The sequence below is a fragment of the Leishmania donovani genome, chromosome 31, assembly GCF_000227135.1.
Source record: "Leishmania donovani BPK282A1 complete genome, chromosome 31".
NCBI classification, from domain to species: Eukaryota; Euglenozoa; class Kinetoplastea; order Trypanosomatida; family Trypanosomatidae; genus Leishmania; species Leishmania donovani.
Genome location: NC_018258.1, coordinates 761096 through 776306, shown reverse-complemented (window position 1 = coordinate 776306; position 15211 = coordinate 761096). Strand labels below are relative to the sequence as shown.

General features: G+C 56.7%; 8 protein-coding genes across 8 annotated transcripts; all 8 read left to right on the top strand.

The window, feature by feature from the left end:
• Window positions 1–550: 550 nt before the first annotated feature.
• On the top strand, window positions 551–1090 carry LDBPK_311650 (hypothetical protein, conserved; the record flags this gene model as incomplete). The annotated part of the gene is made up of 1 exon (XM_003863208.1): window positions 551–1090. One exon carries the CDS (start codon window positions 551–553, stop codon window positions 1088–1090), a length of 540 nt encoding a protein of 179 aa, XP_003863256.1.
• Window positions 1091–1358: 268 nt separating this feature from the next.
• Window positions 1359–2174, top strand: LDBPK_311640 (diphthine synthase-like protein; the record flags this gene model as incomplete). The annotated part of the gene is made up of 1 exon (XM_003863207.1): window positions 1359–2174. The coding sequence occupies one exon, from the start codon at window positions 1359–1361 to the stop codon at window positions 2172–2174; it is 816 nt and encodes a 271-aa protein (XP_003863255.1).
• Window positions 2175–2444: 270 nt separating this feature from the next.
• Window positions 2445–4880, top strand: LDBPK_311630 (hypothetical protein, unknown function; the record flags this gene model as incomplete). The annotated part of the gene is made up of 1 exon (XM_003863206.1): window positions 2445–4880. The coding sequence occupies one exon, from the start codon at window positions 2445–2447 to the stop codon at window positions 4878–4880; it is 2436 nt and encodes an 811-aa protein (XP_003863254.1).
• A 1608-nt stretch (window positions 4881–6488) lies between these two features.
• On the top strand, window positions 6489–7049 carry LDBPK_311620 (hypothetical protein, conserved; the record flags this gene model as incomplete). Its single annotated transcript, XM_003863205.1, has 1 exon — window positions 6489–7049. The coding sequence occupies one exon, from the start codon at window positions 6489–6491 to the stop codon at window positions 7047–7049; it is 561 nt and encodes a 186-aa protein (XP_003863253.1).
• Window positions 7050–7549: 500 nt separating this feature from the next.
• Window positions 7550–7921, top strand: LDBPK_311610 (hypothetical protein, conserved; the record flags this gene model as incomplete). Its single annotated transcript, XM_003863204.1, has 1 exon — window positions 7550–7921. One exon carries the CDS (start codon window positions 7550–7552, stop codon window positions 7919–7921), a length of 372 nt encoding a protein of 123 aa, XP_003863252.1.
• Window positions 7922–8493: 572 nt separating this feature from the next.
• Window positions 8494–8967, top strand: LDBPK_311600 (cytochrome c oxidase VIII (COX VIII), putative; the record flags this gene model as incomplete). Its single annotated transcript, XM_003863203.1, has 1 exon — window positions 8494–8967. One exon carries the CDS (start codon window positions 8494–8496, stop codon window positions 8965–8967), a length of 474 nt encoding a protein of 157 aa, XP_003863251.1.
• Window positions 8968–10759: 1792 nt separating this feature from the next.
• LDBPK_311590 (hypothetical protein, conserved) lies at window positions 10760–11728 on the top strand (the record flags this gene model as incomplete). Its single annotated transcript, XM_003863202.1, has 1 exon — window positions 10760–11728. One exon carries the CDS (start codon window positions 10760–10762, stop codon window positions 11726–11728), a length of 969 nt encoding a protein of 322 aa, XP_003863250.1.
• Window positions 11729–12251: 523 nt separating this feature from the next.
• LDBPK_311580 (hypothetical protein, conserved) lies at window positions 12252–13040 on the top strand (the record flags this gene model as incomplete). Its single annotated transcript, XM_003863201.1, has 1 exon — window positions 12252–13040. The coding sequence occupies one exon, from the start codon at window positions 12252–12254 to the stop codon at window positions 13038–13040; it is 789 nt and encodes a 262-aa protein (XP_003863249.1).
• Window positions 13041–15211: the final 2171 nt, after the last annotated feature.

Below are 15211 nucleotides of genomic sequence, written 5' to 3'. Positions count from 1 at the left end.
AGACATCGACTTATCGAAGCTGAACGTGAATGGCGGGTCCCCGGCACTGGGTCACCCGTTCGCTGCAACTGGTGGTCGGATTGTGACCTCGCTTGCCAATGAGCTGCGACGGTCCGGCAAGCGCCATGGCCTTGTGAGCATTTGCGCTGCTGGCGGTCTCGGCGGCGTTGCTATTCTAGAGCACACTGCCAGTAAGTAGATTACGATCGACGACTTAGCGCAGCAGTTTTTTTTTGATGTTTTCAAAGCACGCACGTGCGCTGTTCACTCTTCGTTTGTTTTTCTGAGTCTCTGCTCGGTCGTGTTTACGTCTGCTAGCACAACTAGCCCTCTCGTCGTCTTTCTGAAGGCGAATCGTCAACAATGACGTGGTCGAAGTTGAATCTCCTGCGTGAAGGGATGCTGCGTCCCCTGGTCAGCTTAGTAAAGATGCTGCTACTCACTCTCGTTTTGGTCCCTTGAATCATTTTACACTTCCCTTTTTCTCACTGTTTTGCTTCGTCGCTACACAGCGACGGGCAGCTAAGAACCACCTGATCAGAGCAAGGCCATGACTGTCTGGGCAATCGGAACAACGAATCGTGCCAAAGCAGAGAGCGTCGTCACAGTTGTGAACAGGTGCTTTCCTAATGGGACCCATGAGGTGCGTCTTTGCAGCGTCAGCTCCGGGGTCAGTGATCAGCCCATGTCGGCAGAGGAGACCCAACGAGGTGCTCTAAACAGAGCCAAGGCAGCCCTAGAGGTCATTTCCAACGCTGACTACGGCGTCGGGCTGGAAGGTGGCATCGAGCACATTGCTGGTCGTTGGTTCGAGTGCGGATGGATGGTCGTTCTGGAGCGGAAGACGGGCAAGTGCGGGATCGGATCTTCTGCGCGTTTTGAGATGAGCGAAACGATCATGAGGCCCATTCTCAACGAAGGGAAAGAGCTAGCGGAGGTGATTGACAACCTGACTGGCGAAGAGGATGTGCGCTCCGGCCTTGGTGCAATGGGCGTGCTGACGGCTGGCCGCCTTGGCCGCGCAGCAGCTTATGAGCACGGACTGGTGTTCGCGCTAGCTCCGTTTCTCTCTGACAGCAAGTATTGGTGAGTGCTATCGATTCATGTTTGAACTTAGGGCTGCAATAGTAAACGACGCCGAGTGCTTAAGCGGCAGACCCCCAGCGCCGCCATCACGTGAACATGAAAACAACTTTGTGTGCGAGAGAGGCCTTTGTGTACCTTGCCCTGCTATCGGGTGTTCGAGACCCGTGTGTCTGCGCTCTTGAGAGCCTACTTTTAATTCTACTCTTTCACTGTCCCACGTCAATTGAAATGAGGCTTGCACTCGCAGAGCTCTGCCATTACATTCGCTGCAGATGTTCACCTTGGTCGGGGTTGGCCTTGGCGATGCGTCCGACGTCACCGTGAAGGGTATGAACGCCGTCAAGGAGGCGGATGTCGTTTTTCTAGAAGCCTACACCTCTTTCCTCATCAACAGCAATGCAGAGGAGCTGGCCGGCATCTACGGCAAGCCAGTTATTCTTGCGGACAGAGAGATGGTGGAGAGTGGGGCTGTCCTGGACGACGCGAAGGTCAAGAAGGTAGTTCTTCTTGTCGTCGGCGACGTTTTCGGCGCGACAACGCATTCGGATCTGATTGTGCGCTGCAACCGGCAGGGGATCGAGAGCAAAGTCGTACACAATGCCTCAATCATTAACGCTGTGGGTTGTTGTGGCCTGCAGCTCTACCGGTTTGGACAAGTGATATCTCTGTGCTTCTGGACAGAGACGTGGCGCCCAGACTCCTGGTACGAGCGCCTACGGAGCAACAGAGCTGCCGGCATCCACACTCTGGTGCTCCTCGACATCAAGGTAAAGGAGATCTCTGACGAGAATCTTGCGCGTGGGCGCAAGATCTACGAGCCGCCGCGCTACATGACGATCAGGCAGGCCGTTGAGCAGATCCTGGAGGTGGAGGGCTACAAGCAGGGTGGCGCTGTGGCCGCTGATGGCTCGACTTTCGCGGTGGGTTTAGCGCGCGTCGGCTCCGAATCGCAGCAAGTGGTAGCGGGGACGATGAAGGACTTGCTCAGTGTCGACTTTGGCGCGCCGTTGCACTCGCTCGTCATCGCCGGTGACGTACACGATTGTGAGCAGGAGCACGTCGATCTGTTTCGGATGGCAGGGCAGTGAAGCTGCGTGAACTTGTAAGCCTCCCTAACGACGTTGAAGAGAGTTAACACAGCGGAAAGCAGCTTCCGCGTTGAAGCTGTGTACTCGGTAGCTAAGAGGCGCTTTTTTCGTCTCGCACTGTGTCTCGTGCTATTCTTTCTTTCCTGCATTGACGACAGGCACCACATTTGCTCTCTACACCCCAACCTCTCTCGCTGTTCTTACTTGCTCTCTTTTTCCTGCCCTCCCCGCGGACTTCCGCTTTTATTATCGAAGGCTGGCGCTTTGTCCATGAGTTGCGTGTCTGTGGACGCACTGGCGCTTATTTCTGAGCACCTTCCCGGCCAAACCGGAGCCTGGGTCAGCTCTTCGCCTCAGGCACGTAGGTCAAGGGAGAGGTCGTCGCATGGGCTACATCTTTCGTTCAATTGGTTCAAGGATGCAGCTCCTTCCTCCTTGCAGCGAGGCAGGCGACCACAGCTGCGATGCGAAATCAACGACGTCCAAGGTATGCGACTGTGCCGCTGGTGGCTGCTGAGGTGCTCCGGCGCTTCTCGACCCGCATCGAGCACCGCCTGTGTAGCTGAAGCCACCCCTCTGTCAGGAACTGTTCGGCTGCGTCCGCCACCCAAGCTTTCCCAGTACATGGAGTGCCCTTTGCGGGTGTGCTGCTGGGGAAACCGTCATGCATCTGCGGCGATGAAGAGCGGGACCGTCAGCACCATCGATATACCACGGCTGAACTGCTCTCTAGGGGAGTTGCTTTCCTTGGGCTGCATCGAGTGCGTGGAAATCAACGGCTCAGCTCTCTCCCCTACACCGCCGGAGTGGTTGTCGTGCCTGGCCGTCGCGCGCGGGGTCGAGAAGCTCAGTATCAAGGCAGCCACGCTGCCCTTGAACGAGCTTCTGTCGTTTCTGTACAGCAGCGCTGCTACCCTGCGGGTGGTGGAGATTGCTGGGATAGCCTTGCCGCGGCTTCAGATGTTCGCTCTCGCATCTAGAATCGAGGAACTGGTTCTGGGCAACGTGACAGTGCACCCTCACTCTGTTGTGGCGATTGGCAATGCAGAGGGACAGGGGAACGGGCGGCTACCACCGCCATCGAATCGGGTCCCACTTTCCGACCTAGCCTCCCTGCAGAAACTGCGCAGGCTGGACATGACGAACTGCAAGGGTGACTTTGACTGCGCAGGGATCGCTCGATGCTGTTTCTTACGCTCTGTGCATTTGAGCGGCTGCAACGTCAAGGACGCGGATGTACCACACCTCGCTCAGTTGCCATGCGTGGAGGAGCTGCTCCTTTCGAGGACGCGCATCACCAACGTCCAGGCCCTCGCGGCTGGCAAAGGGCTACGGATCATTCAGCTCTCAAATGCACAGGTCGACTCAGATGGGATAGACGGGCTTCAAACGCTGCCCTACCTGACCCGACTTGATTTATCCTCCACGCTCGTGAGCGACGTCAACTTCTTGGGGCAGAGCCAGAGCCTCATCTACTTGAATCTCGCCAAGACCCATGTGACGAGCGAGGGCATCGCTGGCCTGTCACGTCTGCTGACTCTCGAGCACTTGATGCTGAACAACAACAACATTCGTGACGTCTCCTTTCTGGCAGAATCCCACTCCCTAAAGACACTCTCGCTGCAGAGCACCTTGGTGGACTCTGCCGGCTTGGAAGGGTTTGGGAGACTTCAAACATTGCAAGATTTGTCGTTGGCACACACCCGTGTCACCAGCGTCACGGAGTTACAGCACTGCCACAATCTGTGGAGGCTTGACCTACAAGGCTCGTTTGTCGATCAGGCCGGGATCGCCGGTCTCGAGCGACTTCCGAAGCTGCGCATTCTTCTGCTGTCGAAGACGGACGTGGCCTCGCTGGAGCTGATTTTGAAAAGCGAGTCCCTTGAGCAGCTCGAGGTCAAGTTCAGTCACGTGAATGAGAAGAGCGCCTTCTTCGGTGTGACAAAGGCGTCGGCGCTGACAGATGTGACGTTGACGCACTGCGACGTCTCCGATATCAACAATTTGGGTATGTGCAAGGAGCTGCGGCTGCTCAACGTGTGGTCGTCCAAGGTAACTTCGGAGGGTATTGCTGGGCTGTGCGAGGCCAGGTCGCTGCAAGAGGTTGATCTTGCCGAGACCGCGGTGACAGACATCAGCCCTCTCCTGAGTTGCACGAAAATACAGGCTCTAATCTTGTACAGGTCTTCAGTGAGATCCCTCGACGGAATAGGGGCACTTCGGCAGCTTCGCCGCCTCGACATCGCTGAGACGCCTGTGTCGTCAATACGGAGCTTGTCGGCTTGCCAGAGCTTGGAAATCTTGAACCTTTCCAACACGGCCGTCGACGATGATGGGTTTCAAGGTATTGGGCAAGTGCAGTCCCTCAGAGTGGTGTCGATGTCGTTCACTGCCATAACTCAGCTTGGACAGCTTGGACAGTGCTCCCATCTTGAGGAGCTGCATGCCCAATCGTGCCCAGTGACCTCGGAGGGCCTCGTCGGTCTCGAGAGGGCCTGCTGCCTCGTCAAGCTGAACCTCTCGTACACAAAGCTACAAAGCGGCATTCAGCGTTTAACCAACTGCCGCAAGTTACTGAAGCTCAACGTCAAGTTCACCGAGGTGCCGTATGATGAGGTTGCCTACGTCAAGCGCCACCTTCCCGGTTGTCGCGTGATGAATGATGCGGCGCAGCGCATGGCGAAGGACGTGACCTTGCTGAAATAGTGACGTGAGAGACTCTGACACGTAGCCGCCGTGCACGCATCAAATCGGCCACCTGTGATTTTTTTCGATTTCTGTGACTTTCATTCTATTACCCTGACGGCAAGGGGACACCTCAGCGCATGGCATCTCAGGGTCCAGTGCACACCAACTCTGTGCATTTGTGTGGGGGAGGGAGCCGAGCCGCCCCTCTATCCCCTGCCGATGTTGCACCGCTTCTGGCCGTAGCAGGTCAGGCACCTACCTACGCAGAGGGGGGTCGGAGCAACGCATGCCCCCACTGATGCCGGCAGTGAGGCCGCGGATGGCGTTGTGTGGGAGAGATCTTCGACAGTGGACACGTTTGCGCCACCCATGTGATGGGCAGGGTGTCAGCGTGACGCCAGCGTACCTCAGCCGCCCCTCGCTGCCCACTGGTGGGGAGCCTGGGCCACCCCGGGGGCGCGCCAGGTGGCAACCCGCATTTTGCGAGCGGCTGGGAAGCGGGTGGGTGGGCGGGGCTTGGGGCAGGGGCCGTGCTGTGGTGGCTGGGCCAGCGTTGCTTTTGGGCGTTTCTAGCGCTGCTTTGCGCCACGCGATCGGGCCTGTGGCAGTCCTTGCGGAGTGGATGCCACCCTATTTATTATGGAAAAATGAACACATTGAAAAAAAAACATTTTCCTATTATTACTGTGTCTCCTTCATGATTGCCTTTTATGCAGACTAGGGAGTAAGTGACGCACATGCAGCACACATCAAACGCTTCCGAACTAAAGTGCGGAGAAGAAAGGGCATACGAGGATAGCTCTTCTCGATTTTTTTTTGTTCGTATTCCTCTGTGAGGATCAGGCTTTCTTTTTTTTTTATTGTAGTTTGTTTTCTCGTCACTAGCAAGGGAGTGTGGGGAAGACGCCAGTTGATAGAGACTTACCGGATCACTGCGATAGTTGGCATAAGAAGGGTTGTAGTGCCGTACATAATCATTTCAGTAGTTTGGATTGAACGCATATGTCCATGACTCCCGTCCCTCCTCCTTTTCGTCTGTTCTCTCTCTGTTTTGCCTCTTTTCTTTCCCGGTGCCTTGGACTTTTTGTCTCGGAAAGGCACTCATTTCTCTTTTTGCTGCTTTTTCCTGTTCTCTTTTTTTTTTGTTCTAAACATCCTCGTGGAAAAGGCGATGGATGCGGCAAACCTCTTTGAGCTTTTCTTTGTGGGTGTATCGACCGAAACAACATACAGATCAAGACGGTCAAAGGGCAGGGCCCATCTCAACTCCTGCAGTAGCGACCCGAGGAATCATGAGCGATGACACACAAGATTGGTTCCTCTGGTTTTGTGCGTTTCTTTGTTCATGCTCAAGCCCCCCGCAGCTTGTTGACACCCTGTCTGGTTTGGCGAGAGGCCCACCGATACCTCGAGTGAATGCCTGATTTCGCTCCCTTGCCGAGTAAAGGCGGGTGGAAAAGAGCTTCCTCAACAATTCTCTCTGACAGCTTATCACTCGCTTCTCGCCTCATCACTGCTTCTATTACACACATACATACATGCACACATATGGGACAGCGGCTCGTGCTCTGCTGACGGCGTGCGGTGTTTCAGAGCACAGGGCGCGTGCCAAGCAATCGCGAGCTAATGCTGCAGTATACATCATCTGCGCGGCAGGCGCTGCGTGCGACGGCACTTGTGCTTAGCTTTTTCCCGCTGGGGTACACGTGTGGTCCAAAGAATAAGCAGGTGTTCTTCCCTCCGAACAACCTGGATGGGCGGACGACGCATCAGATGAGGAAACTGCAGGGATCTACGGACAAGCACCCTGGCCTGGTGCCACGCGACAAGCTTAAACTTCATTGCGAGTTCTGCCGCTTTCATTGGATTCAGGATACACTTGTCGTGCGCTGTGCAGCACATCCTAAGGAGCACAATCAGCGGGAAATTTGGCTAGAGCCGACCTGGACCTGGGGAAAGCAACAGCCGTACCAGTATTACAAGTATATGCCCGTGAACATCAACCCGCGGACGGGCATGCCGCTTGCGCGCGAGGACGCCAAGAGCATGAACAACGAGCGTCGGTCACAGGGCCTGCCAACCAAGACTCGTCTCTTGGAGCAGGAGCGGCGAGGCATATCGAGAGCCATCACAGGGTTAGGGATATACAACCAGCGTTGGCAGACGCGCTTCCCGTTTGCGACGTGAAGCTAGCGATCTTGTTCGGTCAGGTCTTTGTTTGCATGCCGGGGTCATTTTGTTTGAGCAGCATGGATTTGTCTCCTGCAGTGTCCGCGGTTGCGCTTCGCTCACATGGTTGTTTGCGGTGCTTTCTTGGTACTACGCATACTTTCATTCGATCGGCTTATTGCGTGTCGTGCATGTGTTCTCTCTTAGTGGATCTGAGGGCAGGCAGACTCTCTGCTGCGAGCTTCAGTGCACACGCACACACACACACACCCTTCGGCTCAGCCGCTCGGTTGGTTTTGGAGGCACCGCTTTTTTTTACCGGCTTTCGGTTGCACCATCGTCTCGCAGCATCTTTCGGTCTCCTCTCCCTTCCTTCTCTTTTCATAGCTTCTCCGTTCTCACGCTTGACAGGTAGCTTCGCCTCTCCCTAGAAGTGTGAGCGAATCGGCTGCAAGCATCGTGCGACTACACCCCTATCAACGACCGTCTTTCACGCACAGAGATAGAATATCTGAATCATGAGCGCTGACCCCGAGGCGCCAGCGGACCCGTCGCGGGTTAGCGGCGGCCACATTGTACGCAACATGATCTACGCCCACGATGAGAACCACAACCTGGAGATTCTCTCGGGGTGGTCGGAGCAGGGGACACGTGAGTATGACCAGGAGACGGTTCGGCCTGCGAGCGCGAACATGAACAAGGGTCACCCGTGCTTTCCGCTCAACCAAGAGCTGCTGCGGTGCTCCTACAGCTGCCCCACGGAGATGAAGCTGGGAGGGCGGACGGCCACCTGCAATACGGAGCGTCAGGCGCTCATGCGGTGCCTCGTGAAGAACAAGCAGTGGAAACCAGACGAGACGGAGAGACGGCCGCGGTATCGCTTCTGGTGATCATGCGGTGCGCCAGGCTCTGTCCTCTCTTGCTTCATCTGCGCTGTCGCCGCGCATTTCTCTGCTGGTTCCTTCAAGGACAAAGTCGTTGCTTTTCCCCTGCAGGAGAGGAGCAGAAGTGGCTGGTACTGTGTAATATGTGGGGTGTTAAGTGCCTATCGCGTGATGGCGTCTGTCACATGCCTTGCCTGCGCTTTGAAAGTGCAAAGAAAAAAAAATAGTAATGCGCGCTTCTTCACCGGGTGGACTCCGGCGGCCTTTTGCGCACGTCGATCTCCTTTTGTCACGTTTGAGCAAAATCCTGCACCTCAAGCCGAGCATTCCCTTTCGCACGACAGCAACAGGCAGGGCAAATGGCGATGATCAGATGCTTCCTAGATGCGGAACTCTCTCCTTCTCGTGCATCCTCTGCCTACCCTCTCCTTTCTCTTCTCCACTGGCGGTATTCGTGCTTTCTCCACAACGCCTTTGGCGTGCAAAGAGCCCAGCCACACTTGCGCTCCTCTTCCTTCCTCTGAAAAGATTCCAGTTCTCTTCTGTTGTTGCGTAAAGGAAGCTCATACTCGAAGGCCATGCTGCGCCGTACCGCCCCCGCCGTGAGCTTCACGGTCTCGCATCGCGCTCTCATGATGCGTCCCAGCCGCCCCCTCCTCGGCGGTGACATGCACTCTAGCGACCGCTTCAAGGCTGCCTGGGACGAAATCCCGCTGCACATGTTGGGCGCCTCCCACAAGCAGATGTTCGAGTGGTATTGGCGCGCCATGTACCAGCTGGGTCTGCGAGATCCCTACCGCCTCACCAAGCTGCGCTCCATGCTCAACTGGGCTGCCTTTTTTTCCTTCCTGTACCTGACCTACATTTCCATCTTCTACTCGTCTTTTTACCACGTGTACATGATGGATTGGCCGGAGCACTTCAAGCGTGAGAACGCCCGCGACTACGCTGTGTCGCATGGCCACGACGTGTGGGCTGGCGATGGCAAGTTCATCCGCCCGTACTTCCACATCAACCCGCCGATGCTGACGATGACGGAGGAGGATATCTAAAGCCATCGTCTTACAGTGAAGTGGCGGCGGTCGAAAAGTTGGTGGATGGGTGCCGGTCTTGTGAGTGGATCAATCGAGCACGCTTGTAAGTTTTTTCTGTTTTCTAGGTTCGATAGGATATATACGCAAGAAACAACACTCGTCGTCTACAAAATGCTTCTCCTTTCATCTTGGTGGACGTCCTTGTGATCTGACGTTAGTACCACGCTAGCTTTTTTGTCCCTCTTTCGCATTCCACCGGGAATCTAGTTTGCGCTGTCTCAAAATGAGAGCTAGAAAATGGTGGGGAAAAGCACAGGAGCGGTTCACGTCATCGCGTGGCCTTGCCTCGTCTGCGCTGCCGAGCACTGCCTTCCGAGCGAGCCCACATAGCTTCTCCGTCTTGTTTCTGTGTTAGCCTCAGCGGGGAACACCCCAACCGTTGTGACGAAGAGAAGTCGTGGAAACCAAAACGAACGGCAGTGGCCCTCAAGAGCCGCATCGATGGGATCCGTAGCGCCTTGTGCTCGCCCTCAACTCCCTCTCTGCTTCCGTCCCCTTGGCAGCCGCGAGGCACGCTCTCCCGCCTCCTCTAATCGCTTGTGGACCCCACCCACACCTCACACGCCGAAGTACCTTGGCCGCGAATACTCACACACATATATAGGGCGCACTGCCCACACCTCTCGCACCCATCAAGAGCGAATGGGGCAGTACACACGCGACGAGTGGTCGCTGTAGCGGCGCTGCTTCGCTGCATACCCCCCGACGCCACGCGTCGCGCTCGGTGTGCGCGTGCCGGGCTCGGGTCTGGATGGGCGGTCGCATGCTCACGGTCTGCGGACCCGATGGCGAGGGGGTCTCCCTCGACGAGCGCACCCGCGTCTCCGTGCAGATCGCACCCGGGGGCACCCGGGGGGACGTGGCGCAGGCGCCACGGACGACGGCGCGGATGCAGGCCACGCTGGCGCACCGGGCAGGGCGAAGGGGTGCGTTGTAGGCGAGGCCTGTGACTGCCGCTTCGCGTGCAGAACCACCAAGCAAACCGCCACAGCAAACTGCCAAGCGTCCGGAGGGGGTCCCCGGACATTCACGTGCATGTGCGCACCGCTGTCCCCGGGTGGCCATGCGAGGACCCCAGCACCGTTTTCCCTCTCCACCCCCCGCGAGGGTTGGAAGGAGGGACGCGTGTGTGCGCACATGCCTGCCCTCCCTGGCCCCCTCCCTCGAGCACTGTGCTCCTTCTACTTTCCCCTACCCCCATCTCCGCTGGGAAATAGCCGACAAAGATTCTTGATATCTTGCTGTCTCCCTACGAGTCCGCAGCTTCGGGGGAGCCGGTGAAAAGTGGAAGGACAATACAGCAGAGGCGCAGCCTCGCACGCATCGAGCGCGCTGCCCCCGGCGCCACTAGTCGGTGGTGCTTTAGGGAGATGCATCTGGATGATGACAGAAATGGACGTCAGCACAAAGATACATGGGAGTCTTCTCTGCTTGATGTGACCCTTGCAGAGGCACGGCCTGCGCGCAGGCTGTGCGTGGCGTCTCAGGTGGACGCTCTCACAGCACGCGGGAGTGTCACACGTCCCACTCTCTTTTTGCTGTGGCCAACCACTGCACCTCACCCCTTGCCTCTCCTTCCTCTGCACCGTTGTGTGTTTGCTATCTTTTGTGCATCTCTGGTGCTCACTCGCCCGCACACATGGGATCGGGAGTGATTACTCACTGCGCCGCCGTGCTTGTGTCGTGGCAAGTGCATTGACTTCAGGGGGACTTGCTTGCTCGAGACCCCTGCTCCTTCCCCTCTCCTCCCATGTTCGCCATAAGATGCCCTGCGTCCATGCTATGGCATCCTTCTGTGCACCATAGTCTTTTGCTGCTCCGCGCTCTTGAGCAGCCGCACACGCTTCTCCTCGATCCACACACCACCTCGCGAGGTCGTCTTTTCGTTCCTCTTCTCTCAGAATGTGCAAGAGAGGTGCGCATTCAGACCCCGCCCGTCCATCACGAGTTCGACTCTGCTGCTGGTGCTTCCACGGAACGTAGCGTGCTGCTGTACAGAGCCGAGGATTTGCTTCACGTGGTGAACCGACCGCTTGGTGCTGGGCGCGACCTTGGCGCAGCCTGCCCAACGCAGTCTGGGGTGTTTGCATCGCTGCTCGAGTATCTGGAGGCGTCGACGGTGAGCAGCCACGTGATATCGGCCATCGATGCTCTTCTGGTATCTCTGAACACGGGCGACATGGAGACGATGCGCCAGACTCACGCGTGCCTGGTGGAGCTGATTGAGAGACTGGAAGCCTCTATCACTGATGAGAGCCTGAGCGAAGCATATCAGACGGACCAGAAGGAGCCACTAAGTGCATGGCCGCTCTTCTGCACGCTTCAGTTTCTCATTGAGGAAGGCGGTATGCTGACATCGGCCTTTCCCCGCACAAACAAAGCGTACACGCGACTCTGCCACTCCAGTAAGGCTGTAGCGCAGCACCGACGGCTCGTGCAGCGTACCGTGGAGCAGCTGCTCGACGTCGGCAGCAGCACTGATACCGACGTCAGTCAGGGAGCGCGGGTGGAGATGAACTATCCGGCCAAGGGCTTCTTGCGTGACGTCCAACGACATCTGGCTTCGTACAATCGGAGCATGGAGGAGCGTACCACGGATGGGGTGTCGGGTGAGAAAGGGCCGCTGAACAGCCGTGCAAGCGGGGGGAGGCTCGGTATCCAGGCGGTCCAGGCTCGCCTACCTTGGACGCTCCAAGCGCGGCCACTACGCAAGGGATAGCTGTCGACTTGTGCTACACCACGACATGCAGCGACCCTGCTCCTGGCGGTTGATGAGGCTGTATGCAGTGAGGGTCATGCCGCAATGTGGGTGGTGCTGCGTCACAGCACCGTTTGGTACCCGTGGTCATGCCGGGGATGAAGCATGCGTATAATCTGCATCCGGTGCACCTTCGCCATTCTCTTACACACGTGTAATCCATAAAGCACACACGATGGAGGCATGGAAAACGACTCCTCAGCTGCGCATGTTGTGCAACTGCGTAGTGCGTCGCTCTCGTAGACGTTTCCTCGACCGCATGTGGCTCTTTCCCTTCACCCCTTGAGGGAGGTCGCATCTTTTTTTTCCCTTCCGCTCCGCTTGTCGGTCGCAGAAAGCTCGTCGCACGTGCATGCTCCCACTGGCCACACTCCCAAGAACCTTCTCGATTCTTTGACGCTCTCTTTTCTGCATCGGTCGTCTACGCATCCTTCTCTCCACACGACGCACACGCCCAGGATCGTTTCATCGCAGCGGAGTAAGGATGAGCCGCAACGGGGAGCTTTGCCTGCAGAAGATCATCGTGTCGTATAGCCCCAACAAAGGGAATCCGGCGATGCGGCAGTTCATGGCCACCTATCTGCCCGAGTTCAACCGGCAGTATCCACAGGTGAAAATTGACATTCGCCCTCGCCAGTGGCCGGAGAGCAGCATCACCGGGATCTACCGGGATGGCAGCGAGAAGGCGTACTCCATCCGCTTTCTCAGCTCGATGGGCATCAACGTTCGCTTTCACCGCCTGGTGAACGAAGGGAACGACTACAATCACTCCTTCTCTGCTTCCCACCTGCATCTGCAGCGCAGGAGTGTGCAGGGCACCTGGAACCCATATCTGTGGAACTACGAGGGTACCCGTGCCCGCCACAAGCCGCCGGCGCAGTGGAGCCGAAAGCTGACGGAGAAGGAGTGGGACTACTACATTCGACAGTATGGGGCGCAGATGAAAGCGGAGGAGGACACGATTGCCGATCGAGTGCGTCGCTACACCGACATCCCAGAGGCGAGTACGGAGGAGGTGAACCAACGCTGGAAGGAACACGTGATGCCGCGCCTGCAGACGGACCTAGAGTACAACCTCAGCCACTGGAAAAAGCAGCACCGCACCGGAGCGGGCCGACCAGCGCCGCCGACGCTGAACGAGTACAGCCTCTTCTCCGTCCCTGATCACTCTAGCCTTGGGCAGGATGCCATTGACATGCTGCGCAGACGCGAGGCGCAGCGCGAGGAAGACTGGTGGCGCGAGCGGAAGGGACAACTAAAGCCACCCGGGTGAGCCACAGTTGTCTTATTTTCCGTCTTCGTGTCGTGCCGAGTGTAGTGGGGAGGGGAGACAGGCGATCTGCTCTCCGATCCGTGGTCACATTGTCGTGAAGCAGAGTGTCTTGGTAAGACACACAAAAAAGCGAGCTAGCGAAAGAAGCGAAGCAGTCCGTGAAACAAGAACAGGACATGTATGCAGCACGTTGAGTGCCGTCCACATGGAGGATGCGCATTGTGGCGCACACCATCGGTCCTCTGCTTCCTTCAGGGATGGAGAAGATGCTCTCATTGGTAAGATGGCGGGCATCACGGCGTGATTGAAACGCGTCTTTTTTTTTCCTCTAAAGCGCATCCCGTGTACTTTCCCTCCACTCTTCTCCCCCTTCTCCATGCTTTCTCTCCAGCTTGATGCGCATTGTTTCAAAACGCACGCGAATAGCAACGTATGACTGAGCAGTCATCAATGTAACTGCGAACAAAGACTTTGGCAATCACGACGATCATTCCCCCGAACTCCCTCCAATCTTCTTTCAACGTTGCGAGCCTCGCCTTCCGAAACGGCCTGCTTGCTTTTCAGAATGGTTTCCCTGCTCGTTCATATGAGTGCTCTGTGCACCCCGTCTCTCATAATGCTCGCCTAGCTAAGTTGTCACGCCATATTAGCGTCTTTTATTGTTCCCCCTTCTTCCATGTTGCGGTGACTCTTCTCGGCTTCTTTACCTTTTTTTTTGGTCTTTGTATGTGTGGTGCTTTCTGTCTGTTTCACCAGCTATTCGTACTCTCTTTAGGACGTAAAACGGTGCATCTCTCTCTCTCTCTCCCACTTTGCTCACGAATGCTGTGTACTACCGTGAAGGCGCTCCTTGGACAGGGAGTGCTGCGGACTCACTCTTCGCCCCTCCTCTCCTCCGTCCCACGCCAGCGAGCGAGTGTACCGGTCCATGCGGAGGGCGAGCCACTCAGCTCTTCTTTGTGTGCATCGCATGCACGCTTTTCTCGGTGCACAGGGGTGCGACGATGTCGGGGGACGCGCTGGGGCCTCTCTTTTCGTTGACCAGTGGAGGAGCGCTCTTTGCTCTGCCCGCGAGTGTTCCTTCGCGTTTACGTTGTGGCTGCGAATGGGCCGCAGTGACCTTGTGGCCCCCTCTCTCTCGTTCTTTCCGCTGCCCGTGTCTACAGAATAAGCTGCACACACACGACCCCCTTCATGTCTCCATCCGGAGCGACCGGAAGCTGGAAGGGCAGGCGGTCCCGCACTCTCGCCCGCACACAAGCACAGGCATATGCACGCATCTATACTGCGTTGTAGGAAAGGCGCGCTCTATTCCTGCCGGCATGGCTTCGATGTGCCCGGCACGACCGCACGCATGCCCGATGTTGGATCGATGGAGGCAAATGTGCTGACTCGCTCAATGGCCTCGGTGTATCTCTCCCCCTTTCCTTTCTTCCATATCTTTCTCCCCCTTTCTCACGCTGGCGAAGAAGCGGAAGTGCTCGCACACATTTGTGTTTTACTGTACTCCATTCAACCGATTCATGGACGGCGGCTTCCATACGTGAGCCACGCTCCCTCCCTCTCTCGTCCCCCAATCCTTTTTTTCGAGGGACCCTCGAACACCAGATTGCCCGCTGAAACGCGTACGCCCACATACACGGCACGGAGAGATTCGCACCGGGAGACGTGCTCTGCATTTGCGCTCACTGTAGAACACTTGTGTGTGTCTTCTGGCTTTCTCATTCCCGTCTTCTCTCCTCTCGAGCATTTTGCCTCTTCTTTTTTTTTTTCTCTTTCTCGCCCGTTGTCTCTCTTCGTCTGGGCTTCCTTCTGCGGCGTTGCCGGTCGGCACCTCCTCTTTTCGCTTTTCTCGGTCGTGTTGCTGTACATGGTGCGCGTGTTTGCCTCCTTTTTTTTTTCGGTGCCCGATTCAGCTTTCGTATCTGTACCCCCTCCCCCACCCACCCAAGACGAAAAAGAAAAACAAGTGTGCTGGGGCATAAAGTTCTTTCGCGTCTTCGCTCTGCTTTGATTTTTCTTTCCGTTTTGGTGCGTGGAAGCGAGTGTGCGACGCTCTCCCCGAGTCAGGGCACAAAGTGCTCTTCTCGTCCCCGCGACTATCCCCCCGTCCGCGCCCTTCTCGCGCACGCTGGGATTGCTCAAAGCGTAAAACCGTCACCACGAGCGTC